Raw genomic sequence first — 21,994 nt, 5'->3', positions numbered from 1 at the left:
AATGCACTTCTAAATGGGACTGAAGCACGTTCATTCTTTAGTGGCATCATGCTTGCAGTTTGTTTTGGGGGGCAGTCCCTAGATATTAATGCATGACTTTCATGTGGTGAATTCTGTCACACAGGGGCAGTTTACTTAGAGGGAAGTCTTGAAGAAGCCAAACAACTATTTGGACGCCTGCTCTTTAATGGCAAGGTATGACATCATTTGTGACTTAGTTATGCCTTGCAGCCTGTCTCTTGCTTTGAGAACAGATTAAGCACATGTTTTGAAGCATAACACAAAGGGTTCCTTCCTTTCAGGATGTATCAGCATGCATTATCTCCTTTTTTAAAAGTCTGTTAAAGTTAAGTGGATACATACTTTTCTGTTACATTGTAGTAAAAGGATTTCAGAATTTGCAGGAAGGAAGTGAAGTATATGTTCATGTGACTATTTCTCTGTCTCTTTCCCCCTACAACCCCACCCCCAGCTGCTTTCCCCACACTTGATATTACAAACGTTTATCCAGTGGCTGGGGGGTGGGGGGAATGGTTGGCGATGGTGTTTGTAGGAGATGAGGATTCTCCTCCTTTGGGAACAGGATTCACCTTGGGCAACTGGTCCAAAGCCCATGAAGATCCAAAGGAGCAAACCCAGACTCATTGGGCCCAGGGTTAGGATAGAGCACTGTACTGGAGAGCACAGTAAACAGGTGCATATTGAACTCAGAAAGGTCAAGCATCCCCTCCTCTAGTCATTCTCCCTCCCCCCCCCCGCCCAAGCTGGGATTTCCAGATCTGTCATTTTTTTTTTAAAGCAGCTGGCTGCGGGTATTGGGGGACAACAGGGGACAGGTTAAATAATCCTGCCTGCTGCTGCTTCTGTCCAAATTGTACCTTGGCTGCTTTGCAGCAAAGACACATTCATTGAAATTCCCTGTGTTTGCTAGGGATGTGCATGGAACCGCGGCGGGGAGGCTCGAAGGCGGCAGGGGTGCTGCTTTAAGAGCGGGGAGGGTGCACTTACCCCTCCCGCCGCTTTCACCCAACCGGTGTCCGTTTTATTCCAAGCCCATCGGGGGGGGCAGTGTACCTCCCTGCCGCCGCGTTGCCCCCATTGTCTGGATATGACCAGAAGTCTCCGACACGCCTGCACGCGCAGGTGCATCGGAAACTTTTGGTCATATCCAGACAACAGGGCGGCAGGGAGGTACACTGCCCCCCCCCCCCGATGGGCTTGGAATAAAACGGACGCCGGCAGGGGGGAAACAGCAGGAAGGGGTAAGTGCACCCTCCCCCGCTCTTAAAGTTAGACACCCCACCACCACCACAACCATCAAACCGGCGGAACCGCTGGTGTTTCGAACCGGTTTGGAGATCCATAAAGGGCCTCTGAACTGGTTCCGTGCACGTCCCTAGTGTTTGCTGCCAGAAGTGTAGATTGGCCGTCAGTGATTTCGTTGTCTCTGTCCAGGTATCTTCCTGACTATCCTCTAGGCTCCAAGCTTGCCTTGTACCTTCCCAGTTTGCTCCTTCCTTACATCCTTGTTCCAGCCTCCTTTTGTCTGAACTCCATAACCCAGACCGTTGCTTGTGATCAACCCAGCCTTCAAAAACAAAGTCTTCCTGAGTGATCTGTTTCTTGCAGCTTCTGATGCAAATGCTCCATCCCTCCACCCATTCTTCCAGGACTCTCACCTGCTATTCTTCATGTACTTGGCTGCCTACAAGCCTGTGCTGACATACAGATATGTGTGTAGAGAAAGGTGGTACACATATAATATATTGGGTTCTCACATTTGGTTAATTCATGTATTTGATTCAATGTTGTCTGGTTTCTGCCTTGGCTGGAGTGACTGTCCTTGTTTTTGGCTGCAGCCCTTAAAGTGGGGGCAGGAAATGTAACCTGTTATGTAGTTCAAGAATTGTGTGTGTTCTCCCTCATGCCTAATTGACATGAGCTAACTGGAAGCACTACAGGCAGTCTGAGCAGAGAATACCCGCTTTTTAAAAATTAGTTTGCCAGCACTATTGAATTTTCAATAAGCAGAGTCAGCATCTGAAACTGTTTCAGTATTTCGCAGAATGACATTTTATTTAGCAATGTAGAATTTGTTAAACGACTCCCTTGAGCTTTAAAGGCGTCTCTCAATGTTTGCAGGACCTGCGGGAAGTATGGCTTAATTATCCACTACACCCTCTCCAAGTAAGTGTCTCCTTTTCAGTAGAAAATTTCAGAGTGTTTTCCCCCCCTCTTTGTTCGCAAGGATGCCTTTTATTGGCATTCAGCTGTGCTGACATCTTTGAACATTTAACATACACTTGGCCTTTGTGAATTTTTGTCACTAATAAGTGTCAGGCGTTCAGGCTCAAGGGTGGGCAAGTACCTTAGGGGAGACATTCAAGCAGTATGCAGTCAGTAATTTAGTAGACAAGAGTTGGTCACAGGGCGGGCAGATCAAAGGCCAGTAGTCTGGTGGCTCAGAAGAATAATCTGGTGGCCTTCCTCTGCAGCTAGTGGCCTGGAGTGAGAGTGCACAACAGATCTGGGAGCTTTATATCACACAGTGAGATGAAATTAGCCCTCTGATGTTCTCTTTCTGAGCCAGGAGTGTTCTGGGCTGTTGTATGGAGGTCCTGGCTCAAATTGTCTGCCCTTCTTTCCTCTGACAGCACTTATTGGTTCCTTTTCTCTGTATTTGAGTTCTTCGGAGTTGTGTCAAAGAACTCTTGTGAACTAAGAATTGAAATGGGTCATCAAGAGGTTGGTTAATCCCACAGAGAAACCACTCTTTCCGCTTCCTTTTATACATGAAGCATTTCCTATTCCTAACACTTCAGAAAGAACCTGCAGTTGGATGAAATATTCCTCACATTCCATTTTCATCTTTAAAAAGCTAGCTTTCAGCAAAATTGATATGCAGGAACAAACCCCTATGACAAATGCTCATTCTGCTCCCACAAAACCTCAGTGTATGAAAACCTGGGAATGCCCCCACTTTAGGAAGCATTCCTTCTAGCTTAAATAATTTTACTAGAAAGAAGGGTGTAGCGTAGGACTTGATGATGAAATAAAATTAGATTTATTTATTTTTTTACACCAACAGTTTTGTGGTGGTTTGGGATTTGGGGGTCGGGGGGATGTTGTATATTCTTAATTACTCTGGACTGCAGAAATGTCCCTTGTCCATTATGCCTTTTAAATGAATCTAAAATGTATAGTTACATCTAGCCGCTTTCAGTTTTTCGTTTAGCAAAGTACTGGCTACATTTAAATTAAATTGTTGCAGATGTATTTGTATTTGGAAAAGTCATTGAAGGTTTCAGTGGAGATGACTCTTTTTTAAAAAACCTCTGAAATAGCTACTCTCTTTCTACCTTCCTAAAAGATTCAGACCCATCCAAAAGCTTCTTCTTTGTATTTCAGCCCCACATTGCCTCAGTAATGTGCTCATAATATTCCTTTTTACACCAGGGCCATCAATCCTGAAGTTCCTCTGAAGTTCAGTTAACTTACTTTTCTCACTGTTTGTGTATATATTTACAGCTGCAAGAATCTAATACTGACCGACAACTGATTGAGACATCTCCCGTCCTCCAGAAATTGACCGAGTTTGAGGAGGCCATTGGAGTAATTTTTACTCATGTTCGACTTCTTGCACGGGCTTTCACTTTAAGAACTGTGGGATTTAACCATCTAACTCTGTGAGTTGTCTTTTCTTTTAAGAAAACTGGATGTCATGGATTTCCTTGAGGAGTGGTGGTTCTGTATGCAGTGAGATCTGGAATGGGTGCCAGGCTCATGAGCACCCACCACCATCAGCTAGTTCAGTATCCAGGATCAAGCGCGATTCTGTGCTGAAGTAAACACAAGACCTCCCAGTTTGGGCATTACTTTTTATGTGTTCAGAGGGAAGCAAGAGATAGGTGGAGAGGAAATGCATGAGTCCATGGCCTGCTCCAGTTTTGTTGCATGGACTAATGGGAAAGAATTATCCAAATTTCCCCATACGTTCAGACTTTGAGTCAAATGACTGGTTTAGGAATCTGAGCAAGAGAATTGAACTGAGTTATTACAGGATAACAGGTCTAGAGAATCAACGTTTTCCAGAAGAGGTGTGTGTGTGGCTTTTTATTAGCTATGAAGGAGGCTACAGGAACTCTTATTCTTGTATTTCCAACTGAGAGGCTACAAGAGGATCAGGCAGCTGCTGTGTTTCCTAAAAGATCCTTACTCTTCACATCTCCCACTCTGGTGGGTCAAGCTGAGAGAGAAAGTGTTTTAATTGTGATGATAATAAGCTGGACTCAGCACAAGCAGTTTTTGTGGCAACTGCCAAATGCAAACTTTCATCTCCATTTATTCACAGGTACTGCTTGCATGTATTGCCAAACAGAAAGCCAAAGATAACTTGTTTGTTGAGCTTAGTAGCTGTGATGCTCTCTCCAAAAGCAACAGCAGCAGACAGGGTAGCACTGCAGTGCCCACTCAGGGTCAGGCCCACAGCCACGGCTCTCTGGAGGAGTTCTTAGAGAAGCGGTCACTCTCTCTGCATGGCAGTGCCTTCAAAGAGTGGGTGTGGTGGGGGATACAGTCTGTGGTGACCGCTCTGTTGGGTCTTGCCTCACCCAGGCCCTGGTTGGGCACTGCCATGCTTGCATGTAAAATATTTATTTATTTATATTTTAAAGGGTCATAGATAGCTTCTAGCTAGCCAGCTTGAAAATGTCGATGGCAAGTTCCTTTGGACAGGGACTTCCCTTTTTTCTTATATTACTTATAAAGGACCATGTAGAGCAACTGAGCTGCATAAATAGTAATGATCTCACATTTTGTTGAAATACCCTTGCCACAATAAACCAATTAATATTTTAAAAAATTGTTCTCAGGTTAGCATAGCATTGGTGGAAAATAATATTTCTGGAAGTCTACCACTAGATGTAGGCTAGCTTCCCACTGCATGTGACAAAGGGGCCAGAGCCATGGGAATGTGTGCATGTCCTATTCCAGTGTCAGAAAAGATATGCTGAAATTCTGGTGTTGGAAAGGATATACTGAGATCTGTCCCTTGCTTAAAATCTTCGTTACAGTTGTTGGGTTCCATATCTCAAGTATGTCAGAATGTGCAAATATTGGTGGGTTCGGACAATGCACCCAATCTTGGCATATCCATCCTGACCCCGGCAGTAGAGTGAACATATATTCCCAGGGCATTAGCCGCTCCGCAAAACCTCTGGTTTGGCTTGGCATGTGAAAGCACCTATAGTGTAATTAAGAGCCTGAATTGTGAGTTAGGCATTTCCAATTCAAATTATACCTCAGCTTGAGTTCCTGGTGTGCTCTATGGAGATAACGAAATTGACCCATCCTGCAGGCTTCTGTCAAGATTACTGAGCAAATGCATGCAGCATGCTTTGGAAACTTAGAGAAAGTGTAACATAAGTACTGTGAGTTGATTCATACATACATGCTCATTTCAATCAAGTAACAAGCATATATGCATCAGCCACCCTTAAGTATTGATGTAGCATTTGCTTTTAGCTTATGACTGCAAAAGCAAGTGATTATTTGCATGGGTAAATAGGTCATCACAGATGTGAAAACACAGACAGAACAAAACACAGTGCTTTTCTGTTGAGTCAGTTTACACATTCATCTCCCTGTTATCAAGTGGAGATAAATTAAGTGAAGTACGTATGTGAACTAAAGCAGTTAGGTTTTAAAATGGTTTAAAACTTTGTTCAGTTTGAGTGTTTAATTCCTGTGGCTTCCACCAATGAAACCTGAACATTATAGTTGATGAAACTATGAAGGTGCTCCATTAGAGTTCCTTAACCCCATTAAAGAACTCAAATTCCCAGCATTACTTGGGGGTGACATTATGACAACTGAACCTGTGTAGACACATCTTTAGTGCTGTCTTCTGAGAATAATCCTAAAGCAAAAAATCTTTTTGCTTTTCATTTAGCCAATAGATATTTAGAATATGTTGGAAATGAACCATCTGGTTGTATTTAACATTAAAAAATAAATAAAAGCCAGTTATGTAGCAAGGTAAAGTCAATCAAATCTTTATTATGGACATTGACCTGTAAAGCAAGGTAAAGTTATTTCCCCTTCTTTAAGAGTTTAATTACCACTGTACCTTCATGTTTCAGGGGCCACAATCAGAGGATGGAATTCTTAGGTGATTCCATAATGCAGTTGGTGGCTACAGAATACTTATTCATACATTTTCCAGATCATCATGAAGGCCATTTAACGGTGAGCTTGTCAGACTTTCCACGAAGTGTGTGTGTGTGTGTGTGTGTGTGTGTGTATAAAGGGAGAAAGGAACTAGAAGCAGAATAGTGAATTATTCTGGATTTAATTAAAATATCAGCAAACTCAGTTGTTACTTGATCTTAATAATGCTCTGTTAATTTGAAGATTTAGATCCTGCTGTGATCAAGGAAATTTTGATTTATGGAGCCTGGGTGTGATGTCTTTGCTTCTTAAAAACAGATCAGTCGCTTTAATAACCACAATTATTAACTTGTTCCACATGACAACTGGAGGTTACACTTTTTCATTTGTAGGCATGTGAAGCTATTCGCTCAAGCAGCAGTATGATAGTGATCTCTTGCTGGTTAAAAGAGTATTCTTATTTATTCATATATTTTTATTGGTTTGTGTTTATATATAAATATATATATTGAGGCGGGTCTCACGATTTGTGAGACCTGCCTTTTCCAAAACTGGAGAGAGTGGGCTAAGCCCGCTCTCCCCGCAGACGATTGGGCAGGGAGCCCTGGGCGGCTGGATCAGCCGGCCACACGATTGCCAGCTCTGTGATGGAGCCAGTGGGGGTTGGGGAGCTCGGGGGCCACATGGCCCCCGAAAGCCCCAGTATGCCCTGCGTGAGCACACAGGGCATACTGGGGAGACTCCCGGAGTCGGGAGGCAGCTTTTTGCCTCCTCTCCAGGGGTCTACTCGTGAGTAGGTGTGGCACGAAGCCATGCTGCGGCTACTCACGATCTGGAAAACCAGGTTTGCGGAGCGCTTGCTCCGCAAACATGGTTTTGGGGCAGGGGTTCTTGAGCGGGTTACCTGCTCTAGAACTACCGGGCTCACAGCTGAGCCCGGTGGTTCTGACGATCGGCAAAAATCGGGCAAGGCTCTCCTAGCCTGATTTTTGTCGATCATCAGAATATCCCCATTCTCTGTCTTGCCTATAGGGTCATTCTGCCAGCTTTCTCCCCATGTGGATGTGAATCCATTTTCAAGGGTTTTGTAGGTCAAAATCTCATCCCCTCTGCTGCCCATCCACATCATATCCACGCTGCTCTTTTCAACAGATTACACTCCAGCAGCAGCTAGAGGAAGGGGCACCCCTAATTTCAAAGAACAGTGTGCTCTTTGAACCTGTAGTTGAAGAGGCAGAGAATTTTAATGTTTAACAAAACCTATGTTTTATGCTGAGAATGTTATCTTTGGCTTTCCCTTTCTAGGTGCCCTTGAGCTACCGTTTGCCTGGGGCCTTCCATTAAACATCATTTGGGTGTCTCTCCATTCCATTTTTCATTGAATAAATATTGTGTGTTAAATTTCTTATCGTCAGGCCAGCCCCTTTCTAAATTCTCTTTCATCTAATCGCACAGACATAATCTACAAAGTTGCTTTTATGTTGCATTCGTTACATTACCTTACATTTCACAGCATTATTGTGCTCTTACAGCCACTGCCCCTATCTTTCAATCTTTTCACAGAAACTTTACCTCCTCGGCTATTCATCCAGTCTTCGCATCCTATGCAAATTTTAACACACAGTTAAGTTCTGCTTTCCAACCCACTGATTCAAGGCAGAAGTTGTCCCAACAATAAGTTACATGCTTAGTCTTTTGGAAACTTACTGCTGTTAATTAAAGCACTTGTCTCCCTCTTCCTGTCAACCAATTCTTGATTCTTACCATTCTTAATTCTCAGTTGCCACAGATGGCTGCATTTAAAAAAATAATAATAACACTGTTGTCCCCTTATAATGGACTCTTTGGGGACCAACTTGTTTTGCCCAGTGTGAAAGGATCATGTCACCAAGTCTATTTAAGTTAAATTGGCGAAAGCCTTCATAACACCACTCATCCAGGATGAGAGTAATAAATCTACAGCATCATACCATGATTCACACAACAGCCTTTTGACAATTGGAGAGGATTATATGTAAGCAGTAACCTGGGCACTTCCACCATTAGCAAGTTCCCAGTTTTTCTTTGGTCAATTGTCAAACCTACTTCTCTGTGTTACGCAGGCACAGCAGAAGTTGAGCACCCCATATCTGTAAGAGAAGTAAAAATTGGTGTGCTTTCTGCCTTTACGTTTTCTTTATTAAAAAGAGGAACAAGTATCATGCAGTGGACTGTTTCAGTGATAACACCAAAGCCTGATTTGATCCTGTTTTGCAGGGCAAATGTAAACCAAAGTTTGTTGGTTTGGACAAAAGTGTGAACTGTGGTGTGCTTCACACCTGGAAACAAGGGAAAGAATCGCTGTACACAAGGGGAGGAAAGGGTGAGCTCAAGGATCCAGTCAGATTCATTCATGTCATGCCTGACTTAGTTCCACCTGAACCAGGTTCAGCTGGCTGGCATTTTTTGTAATGAGTGTAGCTGTTTAAAGTTTGTTACTTTTTTTGTTGTAAAACAATAAAATCACCTTTGGTTGTCTATGAAAGAGAGATATAGGGGCTGTTTAAATGATTGTGCGTGCAGCCAGGGTGGCGGGGCGAGGAGCTCTGAGTCCCTGTGGTGAACAACCGCAAGCCCACACAATGAGCGCTGCCCGGAGCAGTGTGAAGGACTATCTGCGCTGCTCACAGCAATGGGGGTAAACAGAGGCTGGAACTCATTGTCACGGCCTCCGAGAACCGCACAGTGCACCGTGCGCCGAGCACAGTATACTGGGGGATTCCCCCAGGGAATGGGAGCTCTAGGCGCCCATCTCTGTATCAGTGGGAGCTGCAAGCAGCTCACGTTGACACACGATCCCGGGACCTTGGCTCAGAGCCAGGCTTTGGCACTAGGTTTACCGCTGTATCACCATCGAGATCCACGTGGATCCCGGCGGTTTTGACAGGCATCCAAGCCCAGGCGTGGCTGCTTAAGCCGAGGTTTGGTTGCTTGTGAAAACAGCCTTATAGTATTTTTGGAAATGAAATGAAAGCCCCTCCGTTTATTTTATCTGCATCATGGAAACTCCTCCCAGACCCTTGCTGCTGGGGGCCTCACAGCAGAGGAAAAGCAGTTCTCTCTAACCCTTGTTGTAGTCCGTCCCTCAAGGCACCCAGGAACTATGAAGTGTCCCTCTTGGCCCTCTTCTGTTTCTTCTATACCCATCACCTCCTACTGTTCCTCAGCTATCCTGAGTCCTTAAATAGAGTTGTGGCAAGTTGTGTGTGCCCGATAAATCCTTTTTTTGTGCTCCGGAGCTGGAAGATTCCTGAAGTAAGTCCTAAGAAAAGGACACACACCCCTCATTTCCTGTTCCATTTGAAAGCAGCCATTTAGTTGGCAGAAACATGACACAGATATTGGGAGACAGAGACACTCCAGCCCTACATCTTTGTGGGCACATTACTTCTATGGGACTGGGTGAAATATGTATCAGGCAGGGAACAAGCAGTTTGCCATGTGGATCAAGCACTTCATGCAGAGAGTTTCAGCATCACTATCTACAGATTCTGGTGGCAGCGTGGAAACATGCAATGCATGAGGTAGCAAGCAACCAGTGCTGATGTGCTGCTGCTGTTTTCAGTAACCTTATCAGAGAGAAAACAGCTGATTTTGTCACGATTTGGCTATTGATTATATTTATTAGCCCTTTGACAACAATATTCTCAGCTTCCAAATCAAAGTTCTCTACCTCCTTGGAAACAGCTTGTGCCCTCTCTCCAATTTATAACCCAAACTGTATTCCAAGGGTTCCTTGGTTGCTTTTCTGTAAGATCCATAATGATAAACAAACATTCCCGAAAGAGATCTTGAGCACCACTACCAGTCTTATTGTACTGTGCATAGCCACTGGGCAGTAGAGGATGTGTTCCAGAGTGCACTTGGGATCCATGCAGGGTAATGGTGATGCCCAGCAAGACAGGGCCTAGCATGACCTGAGTGTGCCCCCTAAAAATGCCTCAGAATCCAGTATGCAAAGCTTCTTCGGCAAATGGAGAGGGATTCCTCAGTAGAGAAGTCAGTATGTAGGAAACTAAGGTAACAGATTTGAAAACTGTTGCCATAAGTGGCTAAAATGAATTGTATCAGAGGTGGGGGGGAAGAATCTACCAATTCTTTCTTTTCTGTTTGGTTAAGTCATAGAGAAAGAAATGGTCCACATCCAGACCAGAACAGGTACTCCTCTTGGACATGCATGAGATGTTTAATGAGGTATGTTATATTTTGTTACCAGTTGCTGCGAAGCTCCTTGGTCAACAACAGGACACAGGCCAAAGTAGCGGAAGAACTGGGCATGCAGGAATTTGCCATTACGAACGACAAGACCAAACGGCCTGTTGCCTTACGGACAAAGACACTAGCAGATCTTTTGGAGTGTTAGTACCAATTGTATTAATTTCTTTTTTACTCATAATTTGGGAGTAAAAGAAGAGGGGCTGTAGCTCATCAATAGAGCATTTGCTTTGCATATAGAAGGTCCCAGGTTCAATCCCTGGGATCTCCTGGGAGGGCTGGAATGTTCCCTGTTTTGACATTCTGATGGGGTACTGTCAGTTGTGTAGACAGTACTGAGCTAGATGAACCCCATATAAGACAGCTTCATATATCCATATAAATTGTGAAAATCAAAATGAAGTTCCAAAAATGGGTGGTAGAAGAGTTTTTAGTGTGATTAAATATTTCTTATGCTGTAATGATAATTCCTAGTTCAAGAAGACCAGATTTGGCAGCTTCCATATACCACTGAGGATAGCGTTATTGATTCACTAAAGGACTTATTTATTCATAATAAATGTGTGATCACTAGGGCAGCAAGGTTATATTATCACATGGCCATTGGTATCTCAAAATAGTACTGTATTGAGTTTGGAATACATATACTTACATTTAATTGACTCAGTTAAAAGGCAAACTAACAACTAAAATGATGTAATTGATTGATAAGTTCTCACAAGCAAGTGCCATTCATGGTGTTAGCTGTGGTTTACAAATCTGCTTCAAACCATGGTTTCAACTCGTGATTGGGAATCCTACTTTGTGTTAAGATTAAAATCAGTGCAAACCATAAATCATAGTTGGGACTGTCAGAGGAGGGGCAGGGCAGAAACTTGCACTGAAGAGAGAGGAAACTTGGAGGAGGGGCCACGTGAACATTATTTTAACAAATGATTTAACTTTTGGGGGTTTTTGCATGTTGTAAACTGCCCAGAGAAGTGAGTTTTGGGCAGTATAGAAATATGTTAAAATCTAACAATAAATAAAAATCAAACTGTCCACATCCAGTCTCTTAAGAATGTCTGTACTAGACTTTAATATCTGTAGCAGGAAGACATAACATTTTTCAGAGAGATATTACCTGCTCTTAGGTATAGCCTTTTGTGGCTATATACATTAAGAGAAAATAGGTGTCAGTATTTGACTTGAAATACTTAGTCTGCAGTTTCATAAATGGCATTGCTTCCACGGGTACTGTAAACCCACCCAGTGAAGTGCAAATCACATTTCAGTTAATTTGTAAGGTTTGGTTTTGTTCTGCTTTTTAAAAGTTCTTCGTTCAGTGCAAGTGAAATGGCAATAAATATCAGGTCAAGGAAGCTAATCTCTATCCAGAGCATTTTAATACATTTTGTGAGCTGAAGCAGGCCCCGTGTCTCTTGCCAGATCCTTTTAGTAAATGGAATTTGTTCACAAACAATTGTGATTTATACCTTAAGCAATGAGAGTGTATACTCTGCGGTGATTTATTTCCAAGAAGTTATAGCCTGCTATAACTTCACGGCTAAACCACGGGATTTAGAAGTCCAGACGCTGTCCCCGACTCTTCAAAATGTTGTCTTTTGTTTATTTGTGAAGACGCTAAAGTTTCAGTGACTCTGTTTTCAAGTCACAGTCACTGCACTGGATGTGTTTCTTAATGACCTTGTTCTAGAGCAGCAGTCTAGTAAAATGGATGGCCCAGTGTCTTGCCTCAATAGAAGGCCGCACCCTGTGTTCATAAGCAAACAGAGATCATTCAGACTGTCTGGATGCCACTTTCACTTGGGATTTGATGCCTTTGTTTATGGTGCCCATGGCTCTTGAGCTCACACTGGTGCCCTCAGCTATCCTCTTGTTTGATGGAAGTAGTAGGGCTGCTGGCTGTGCTACTTACACAGCCCAAGGTGCAACGTTCGCATGAGATGGTTCCATACCATGGCATGCCACAGTTAGCAGTGCCCATCTCCCAATCTTCCCAAAAGCCCAGCTGGCAACAGAAGGCGCTCCCATGCAGCTGTAACCCTTAGGTGACCTTCTTTTTACAAGTGTGAGTGAGGCCTGCAAAGATATAAATAGTTACCGGAAGAAGCACAGACTTCTCTGCAACTCCCACCCCCCACGATTGGGCTGAAAAGCTGAAGGCAGACTCATCCTCCCTACGGGGTGGGGTGGTAGCTCAATGACAGAGCACCTGCTTTTCATGCAGAAGGTCCCAGGTTCAGTCACTGGGATCTCTAGGTAGGGCTGGGACGGATTCCTTCCTGAAACCCTGGAGAGCCACTGCCAGTCAGTGTAGACAATACTGAGGTAGATGGACCAAATGGTCCAACTCAGTCCAGTGCAGCTTCCTATCTTCCACTGCCCCGATAAATGTGGTTCCAGCGGCTGAGTTCATTCCATTTGTGTTGCTCAAGAGTGCCGAGGATTAGCAAGCCAAGCCCACTATTTCATTTCTTTTGCTTTTCTGAATCTCTGTCTTTCAGTTGCCCTCTATGCATGCTGTGGGCCTTAACAGTCTTGCTACCTCTTTCCTTCATTCTGTCTTTCCCTGCTCCCAAGATGGTGAGAACACCACTGGCCAAGCCATCTGTCTTTATGTTCTGTCTTAATATGCGCTCTGGTGACTTAGCCAGTTAGTTTTTTTGACACAGGGATGTTCATTATGAGAAATGTTAAGAGCCCCACAGTTTATGGATTCTCTGGAAATGTTAATGCTTTTTATCCAACCAATAAGAATAATTCTGTTTACATATGGTGGGTTTTATTTTTTTCAGCCTTCATTGCTGCTCTGTACATAGACAAGGATTTAGAATATGTCCACACCTTCATGAATGTGTGTTTTTTTCCACGACTGAAGGTAAGGCTTTATTTATTTGAAATATTTATATACTTCTTTTCTAAAAAAAATACATGTATCCAAAGTGGTTTACAGTAAAATTAAACAAAACAAGAAGCCCAGCTGTAAACAAAATAAGACCAATGAAGAAGACCAAGGCAGCAAACAAAAGAAAACCAATAAAGAAGACAAAGGCAGCAAAATAAAACCAGCAGCAAAATAAAAAATAAAATCAGCATAACCTTTTTTCAGTTAAAAGCCAGCCTAAACAAATGAGTCATAAGGGCCCATTTAAAACTCATACATGTGGGGCTTGTGAGATCCCCTTAGGTAGGGAGTCCTGCAGATGCATGGGACCATTTCAAACACTGCAGAGCAACAAATCTGTTTAGCATCAGTTGCATGTACAACTTCTGTTTCCAGTTAATTGAGTCTTGCTGGTCATTGACCATAATAAAGTTTATTGAGTGAAAGCAGATGGTTGACTGGTGTATCATGTCCCTGATTTGGACACATTTGTTTTTCTCAAATTGTTACTTAATTGTCATTCGCACTAAGGGTGTTCGTGCACCCACAGTACACAGCTCGGAAACTTGCAGAGCTCGAACTAACTATTTTTTGGTGGTAAGCTCACCCCCTCTGTTATGTACTGTGTGACCCGCCTCCTCTCCCCAGTCTTTCTTTGACCACCACAGCAGTTGTGTCAAGGATCCTTCCACTTCACTGTTGTCTGTGAGAGAGCTTTAAAAAATTATTATTTACCATTTTCTTCTGTTTTACTCACAATCTCCTTCTTGTTTTATCTTTCCCATTTGCGTTTTTCAGTTCATCTCGGTCCCCCATCACCCCACCCCACCCCTTGCCATCATTGCTTTATGGCCATGAGAGTTACTTTTAAACACTAGACATCTTGCTTTGGCAAGATTCCGACAATGGACAGCCATTCTGAGTGCCTTTTGTACTTGGGGAAAACACACCAAGTAGATCAGTGCAGGATCTGCCAGTTTCACCCGACAAGCTCGCAGGAATCGAGCTTCCCGACTTCGGGCTATTCTGTGTTGCATGCCAGTTATACAGTGGAGAATGCCATGGCTCAGATAGGAGCTAAATAGCCCGATACAAGTTCTACAGCCCCTCTGTCAACACCACCAATTAACCTGAACATGGCAGGTTCTGAGGAAACAGATTGGCCAGAGACCCCCGCTCCAAATACGATCCTGCAGGAAACAGCTACCCCTACTATCTCGAAACCTGCAATCCCTTAACTTCAGATTTCTAAGAAAAACAAGGCTCCTGCGGAACAATCAGTGAAGAAAAGGAAAGTAGACAAATCCACTGTTTCTAAACCAGTCCTGAAATAAGTACAAACCACATTCGTGGCAACCTCATTTCAGGAGTTTTTCCCCCACCACTTGGACTCCAAGGCAGATCCCTTTCCAAACCTTGAACCTAACCTCGAGACCAAGTTGGAATGGGAGCCAGAGCTTGACTGTGAAAGGGAGCCAGAGCCCGACCACAAGCATAAGCAGGACGAACCCAAATTGGATGCTGACTTCGATCCCGAGCCAGAACCCAACCTGGGACAGTATTTTGATCCTGAATCCCTGCCTGCTGATAGGGATTAGAACTGACCACGTGGCTATTGGGAGCGCAGCAACAACAAGCATTCAGCATATCATAACATAAGAACAGCCCTGCTGGATCAGGCCCAAGGCCCATCTAGTCCAGCATCCTGTTTCTCACAGTGGCCCACCAGATGCTGCTGGAAGCCACAAGCAGGAGTTGAGGGCATGCCCTCTCTCCTGCCATTTCTCCCCTGCAACTGGTTCTCAGAGCCATCCTGCCTTTTGAGACTGGAGGTGGCCCACAGCCCTCTGACTAGTAGCCATTGATGGACCTCTCCTCCATGAAGTTATCCAAACCCCTCTTAAAGCCATCCAGGTTGTTGGCTGTCACTACGTCCTGCGGCAGAGAGTTCCACAAGTGGATCACGCGTTGTGTGAAAAAGTACTTCCATTTGTTGGTCCTAGACCTCCTGGCAATCAATTTCATGGAGTGACCCCTGGTTCTAGTGTTATGTGAGAGGGAAAAGAATTTCTCTCTCTCCAAATTCTCCAAACCATGCATGATTTTGTAGACCTCTATCAGGTCTCCCCGCAGTCGTCTTTTTTTCTAAGCTAAAAAGCCCCAGGTGTTGTAGTCTTGCCTCATAAGAAAGGTGCTCTAGGCCCCTGATCATCTTGGTTGCCCTCTTCTGCACCTTTTCCAGTTCAACAATATCCTTTTAAAGATGTGGTGACCAGAATTGTACGCAGTACTCCAAGTGTAGTCGCACTATAGTTTTGTATAAGGGCATTATAATATTAGCCGTTTTATTTTCAATCCCCTTCCTAATGATCCCTAGCATTGAATTTGCCTTTTTCACAGCTGCCGCACGTTGAGTCGACACTTTCAACGAGCTGTCCACCATGACCCCAAGATCCCTCCCCTGATCAGTCACTGACAGCTCGGATCCCATCAGCATATACTTGAAGTTGGGGTTTTTCGTCCCAATGTGAATCACTTTACACTTGCCAACACTGAACTGCATTTGCCATTTTGTCACCCACTCCCCCAGTTTGGAGAGATCCTTTTGGAGCTGCTCACAATCTGCTTTGGATTTCACTACCCGGAAGAGTTTGGTATCATCTGCGAATTTGGCCACCTCGCTACTTACCCCTGCTTCTAGATCATTTATGAATAAATTAAAAAGCACCGGTCCCACTACAGATCCCTGGGGGACCCCACTTCTTACTTCCCTCCATTGTGAAAACTCTCCATTGATACCTACCCTCTGTTTCCTGTCTTTCAGCCAGTTAGCAATCCACACATGTACCTGTCCCCTTATCTCATGACTGCTAAGTTTCCTCAGGAGTTGTTGATGAGGAACTTTGTCAAAAGCTTTTTAGAAGTCCAGGTATACTATGTCAACTGGATCACCTTGATCCACACACTCGTTGACACCCTCAAAGAACTCCAAAAGGTTGGTGAGGCAAGATTTACCTTTGCGGAAGCCATGCTGGCTCACTTCCAGCAGGGCCTGTTCTTCTAGGTGCTTTACAATTTTATCCTTGAGGATGCTTTCCATCAATTTGCCTGGAACAGACGTTAGGCTATCTGGCCTGTAATTTCCCGGATCGCCCCTGGGTCCCTTTTTGAAAATCGGTGTTACATTTGCTACTCTCCAGTCCTCTGGTACAGAGCCCAATTTCAGGGATAAGTTGAAAAATTTAGCAAGGAGGTCGGCAATTTCACATTTGAGTTCTTTGAGGACTCTTGGATGGATGCCATCCAGCCCTGGGTTTTTTTTGTTTTTTTCCAGTTTTTCCATAGAGTTTAGAACATCATCTCTTGTCACTTCTATCTGACTCAGTTTTTTAGCCTCCATCCCCCAAAAGCCTGGTTCAGGAACAGGTATGTGCTCAATATCCTCTGCCGTTAAGACGGATGCAAATAACTCATTTAGCTTCTCTGCAACCTCCATATCCTCCTTAATAATCCCTTTCACTCCGTCATTGTCTAATGGCCCAACCGCCTCCCTGGCAGGTTTCCTGCTTCTGATGTACTTAAAGAAGTTTTTGTTATTCCCCTTGATACTTTTGGCTAAATGTTCCTCAAACTCTCTTTTTGCCTCCCTTATTGTCACCTTGCATTTCTTTTGCCAGAGTTTGTTTTCCTTTCTGTTCTCTTCATTTGGACAGGCCTTCCAATTTCGGAAGGAAGTCTTCTTCCCTTTTATGGCTTCTTTGACGGTACCCGTGAGCCATGCTGGCATCCTCCTGGACTTAGTGATATCTTTCCTCCTTTTGGGTATACAATCTAACTGGGCTTCTAGTATTGTGGTTTTGAGTAAACTCCATGCACTCTGGAGCAAAGTGACTCTCCTGGATTTCCCTTTCAGCTTTCTTTTCACCATACTCCTCATTTTGGAGAAGTTTCCTCTTCTGAAATTCAAAATGTCCGTGTTAGACATCCTTGGTGATTCTCTCCCCGCATGTATGCTGAATGTGATGGCACTGTGGTCACTGTTCCCTAAAGGGTTGATGACACTGACGTCACGCACCAGGTCCTGGGTGTCACTCAGAATTAGGTCCAAGGTCGCCTTCTCTCTGATCGGTTCCATGACCAACTGTTCTAGGGCACAGTCATTTAGTGTATATAGAAATTTGACCTCTTTGTCCTGACCTGACTGTGAATTTACCCAGTCTATGTGTGGGTAATTGAAGTCACCCATAATTACAGCCCTGCCTCTCCTTGACGCCTCCCTGATTTCTTCCTGCAACTCCCAGTCACTGTTGGCATTTTGATCCGGAGGGCGATAGCACATCCCCAGTAGCACGATCCCTTTCCAGCCTTGTATAGTCACCCACAGGGTTTCTCTGGAGGACTCCAGTCCACCTAGGTTTTCAAAATTGTTAGATTCTATCCCTTTCTTTAACATACAGTGCTACTCCACCTCCAATGCGCCCCTCCCTGTCCTTTCTGTAGAGTTTATACCCAGGGATGACTGTGTCCCACTGGTTCTCACTGTTCCACCATGTTTCTGTTATGCCCACTATATCTATTTCTGCGTTAGCAACCAAGCACTCCAGCTCACCCATCTTTGCTCGGAGGCTTCTGGCATTAGCATATAAGCACCTATACTCTGAATCACTCCCCTTGATGTATGCTATTCTTATGACTCTTTGACCTGCTGGCACAGGCTCCTGTCTGATCCTTATGCGGTTCTGCTCTGTCCCCTTCTGTTTTATCTGAATTCATTGCACCCTCGCACTTTAAGGATGGCTTTTGCAAAACGGGATACTGCCCAGCTCCCGTCGGCTGTTCCACACGTGTCATTTTAAAAGCTGCTCTGCAACCTTTTTGATTTTAAGCGCCAGCAGTCTGGTTCCATCTTGGTTCAAGTGCAGCCCGTCCCTTTTGTACAGGCCTTGCTTGCCCCAAAATGTATCCCAGTGCCTAACAAATCTAAACCCCTCCTCCGGGCACCAAAGTCTCATCCACGCATTGAAACCCCTCAGCTCTGCCTGTCTCACTGTACCTGTGCATGGAACAGGTAGCATTTCTGAGAATGCTACCTTGGGGGTCCTGGACTTCAATACACTACCTATCAGCCTAAATTTGGCTTCCAGGACCTCCCGACTACATTTCCCCACATTGTTGGTGCCAACGTGCACCACGACAGCTGTCTTCTCCCCAGCACTGCCTAGGAGTCTGTCTAGACGCTGCGTGATGTCCACAACCTTCGCACCAGGCAGGCAAGTCACCGTGCGGTCAACACGGGGGTCACAAACCCATCTCTCTATACCTCTAATGATCGAATCACCCACTACAAGGAGGCCCCCACCCCCCAGAGGAGTATCCCCCGTGCGAGGGGATATGGGCTCATCATCCACAGAAGGGGCCCCTTCTAAAGGAGCATTTCCCTCTTCCTCAGACTGATGTCCTCCTTGCCCAAGACCTTCATTCTCCCTGACAGCAGAATTGCTACCAGCCCTGGAGTGGGATACCTCCATCACATCCCTGAAGGTCTCGTCCACATGCCTCTCTGTCTCTCTGAGCTTCTCCAGATCTGCCACCTTGGTCTCAAGGGAACGGATTTGTTCCCTGAGGGCCAGGAGCTCCTTGCACCGAGCACACACCCATGACTTCTGCCCATGGGGCAAATAGTCATACATGTGGCACTCTGTGCAATACACTGGGAAGTGCCCCCTCCCCTGCTGACTTTCTATCTTCATACTGTCTTGTTGGCTGTTTACAGTATTCAGAGATAGTTTATTGTAAGTAGTTTATTATCTGTTTATTAGAAGGATAGGTCACAGCTGTAATGGTTAGCTATTTAACTGTCTAAACAGCCTTTCCCAAGAATATGAGGGATATGAGGGAGGAATATGTACCTACGTTCTCTTCTCCACCAGGCTCCCTGTGATCCAAACTCCCCCGCACACTTCCCGCTAAACTCCTGCAAAACTCCTATGTCCTGTTTGCTATCCCTGTTCGCTATGCTCTGAGGCCTTAACTTATTTTGTAGAGTAGCCTTCCAACTGACACACAGGATGTGGGTCAAAGGAAAAGAATGTGGGGCCTCTCCCAGCCCTAGCTGACTCCACCCCCTCCAAGCAGGCACTAAGTAAACACTGGAATTTGGAACCCTATCAACTCCTGGCCCTAGGAAATCCTGGGAAATCCTAACCTTAACCCTAACCCACACCCACACTCAGACAGAGAGAGACTAAGATCTACCCCTTAAAGAGAAAGAGCCCCTTCAAATCTCCCCTCTTTCTGTTAGTTTGTTTGAAGGGGGAAAGGCTAGACGTTTAGAAAAGCTTGCTCACCTTCTCAGCTGTGTCTGCTCTTCACAGAGTAGCCTTCTCCTGGCTCTACTCGCTCTCATTGTTCACTGCAGCATGGTCCACATCTGTAGATCTCAAAGATGCATACTTTCATCTCTCTATCTGTCCATCACACAGAATATACCTATGTTTTTGCATAGGAGCCAACATTTTGAAGTGGCTATCACATCTGCCAAGAGAGTAGCAGAATTAAGGGCATTACAAGCTGACCCCCCTTTATTGTCATTCCAGCCAGACAAGGTATTGCTTTTCCTGGACACGTCATTCCTGCCTAAAGTAGTATCACAATATCACATCTCACAAGATATCTGCCTGCTGGTAGTCTTCTCTACTCCAGCATTAGAAGTGGAAAGAGCATGGAGTGAAAAGAGTTTCATCCTTCTACCCCTACCATACACAGTCATTTTGGAAGTCCATGGCTCTTTTCATTTGTTTTGCTGGACCGACAAAAGGACAACAAATCTCCTCAAAATGCTTATCTTCTTGGATAACATCTTTGTCAGGCTGCAATACTCGTTTTCAAACAGATCCCCACCACAAGCCTTGCAGGCACACTCAGCAAGGAATATACCACTTCTTCAAGGAGTCCTGTTGGAGGCCATCTGTGGAGCAGCAACCTGGCAAGTGCCTTTATCCTTCATCTGCCACTATGCACTAGACACCAGACCATGCAGTCATTCCCATTTGAGAACTGCAGTTCCTCAAACAGTCCTCCCATGAGAGGTCCCTTCTGCACCTGCCTTTGGAATGAGAGAGCTTGCTAGTCACCCTTAGTGTGAATGACAGCATGACCACTAAGATGAAAGTCAGGTTACTTACATGTAACAGTAGTTCTTCTAGTGGTCCGTTGTCCATCCACACAACCCACCCTCCTCCCCACTGCAGCAAGAACCTCTCAGGGTTCATCTGCAGAGGTCTAAACTGGGGAGAGGAGACGAGTCTCACAGTACATAACAAAGGGAGGTTATCACCAAAAAATAGTCAGGAAGTCAGAGCTCTGGAAGGTTCCAAGCTGTGTTCTGCACATGCATGAACAGCCTTAGTGTGAATGGACAATGGACCACTAGAAGAACTACTGTTACAGGTAAGTAACCTAACTTTCTATCGCATTCCCACATTTTGCTTTTAGGTATAAACTTTAAAAAGATAAAGTAGATACTGAGTAGCGTATTGTGGGCAGAAGGAAACTTGCACAATGTAACTTCTCCACCCCCTGAGAAGCAACTCCCAGTGGTTGGCAGACCTCTGGAGCAGGTTGGGATATGGCAGAGCAGGGAGTTGCCAGAATTGGACAAGACTTTGCACAAGTGGTTAAAAGAAAGTGTCTCTGCCTGAGCTGACAGTTTTTCACTTCACGCTTAATCTCCCCCCGTCACGCCCACACCGCACCTCATCCCAAGTGGCTGTTGCTGGTGCCTCTCTTATGTTTATTTTTTAGATTGTGAACCCTTTTGGGACAGGGAACCTGTGTGTGTGTGTGTGTGTGTGTGTGTGTGTGTGTGTGTGTGTGTGTGTGTGTAAACCGCCTTTGGGGACTTTTGCTGACAAGCGGTATATAAACATTGGTCGCATTTGTCGTCCTATTTCTAAGTAGTTCCAAAGGGTCACACAACCCTTAGGAGCAGGTTTTTTGGGTGCTGCTGTAGGTAAGAGTTCCCTCATGCAACCTTCTTTCTGCTCATGCTACTCAGGCGTCAACCCATGATGTGTGATAGGCCTCTCTTTTAACCCTAAAGTCGCTTCTTGTGTTGAGAATATCTTTCTCTCATTTTGAGCCTACTGTTGTTTCCCTGTATTTCCCCCCCACCTTAGGAATTTATTTTGAACCAGGACTGGAATGACCCCAAGTCCCAGCTCCAGCAATGCTGCTTAACTCTCAGAACAGAAGGGAAGGAGCCAGACATTCCTCTGTATAAGTAAGGAGTCCGTTTCTTCTCACTTAACATCAGTTCATTAACACTTTGTGAGCCAATCTCTCGGTTTCAGCTCAACCCCTGGCATTCATTTTTAAGCCTCAGTTTTCAAATGCCTTGGCCTAGCCATGAATCTCCCCTTTGTTTAAGGGAAGAATCGGTCTCGGCTTCTGTGACCAAAGGTACATCTTTCACTTTTGGAACTTGAGCTCTGCTTAACCCACTGCAAATGTTGTCAGTGAGAGAGTCATTGCATTTGAACAGTATGACAGCTTTAAATACAGCCAGAGCTTAGCGTTTGATCCTTGCAGTTGACCCAGCTGCAAATTATCTCCGCTGCTTCCCTTCACATATCAGTAGGGGCGGAGGGAGTCCATATTGCTGCCTAGGTGCACTCAAACACTTCT

General features: G+C 44.7%; 1 protein-coding gene across 4 annotated transcripts in view; it reads left to right on the top strand.

Annotated features, from left to right (window-relative positions):
• Positions 1 to 21,994, top strand: part of DROSHA (drosha ribonuclease III) — a 130,706-nt gene that overhangs the window by 99,449 nt on the left and 9,263 nt on the right. For 3 of the 4 annotated variants that reach the window (XM_053250286.1, XM_053250284.1, XM_053250285.1), the window contains 7 exons: positions 125 to 195; positions 2,143 to 2,187; positions 3,529 to 3,686; positions 6,141 to 6,246; positions 10,424 to 10,565; positions 13,221 to 13,303; positions 21,487 to 21,590. In XM_053250286.1, coding sequence (XP_053106261.1) covers positions 125 to 195; positions 2,143 to 2,187; positions 3,529 to 3,686; positions 6,141 to 6,246; positions 10,424 to 10,565; positions 13,221 to 13,303; positions 21,487 to 21,590 — 709 coding nt within the window. Of the gene's footprint in view, positions 1 to 124; positions 196 to 2,142; positions 2,188 to 3,528; positions 3,687 to 6,140; positions 6,247 to 8,424; positions 8,707 to 10,423; positions 10,566 to 13,220; positions 13,304 to 21,486; positions 21,591 to 21,994 lie in introns of those variants that run through there. The other variant, XM_053250287.1, reaches the window with a different exon arrangement.

The sequence above is a fragment of the Hemicordylus capensis genome, chromosome 4 (assembly GCF_027244095.1).
Source record: "Hemicordylus capensis ecotype Gifberg chromosome 4, rHemCap1.1.pri, whole genome shotgun sequence".
In the NCBI taxonomy this organism is placed as follows: domain Eukaryota; kingdom Metazoa; phylum Chordata; class Lepidosauria; order Squamata; family Cordylidae; genus Hemicordylus; species Hemicordylus capensis.
The sequence above is the reverse complement of the archived record's forward strand: the minus strand, read 5'-3'. Positions and strand labels throughout refer to the sequence as shown.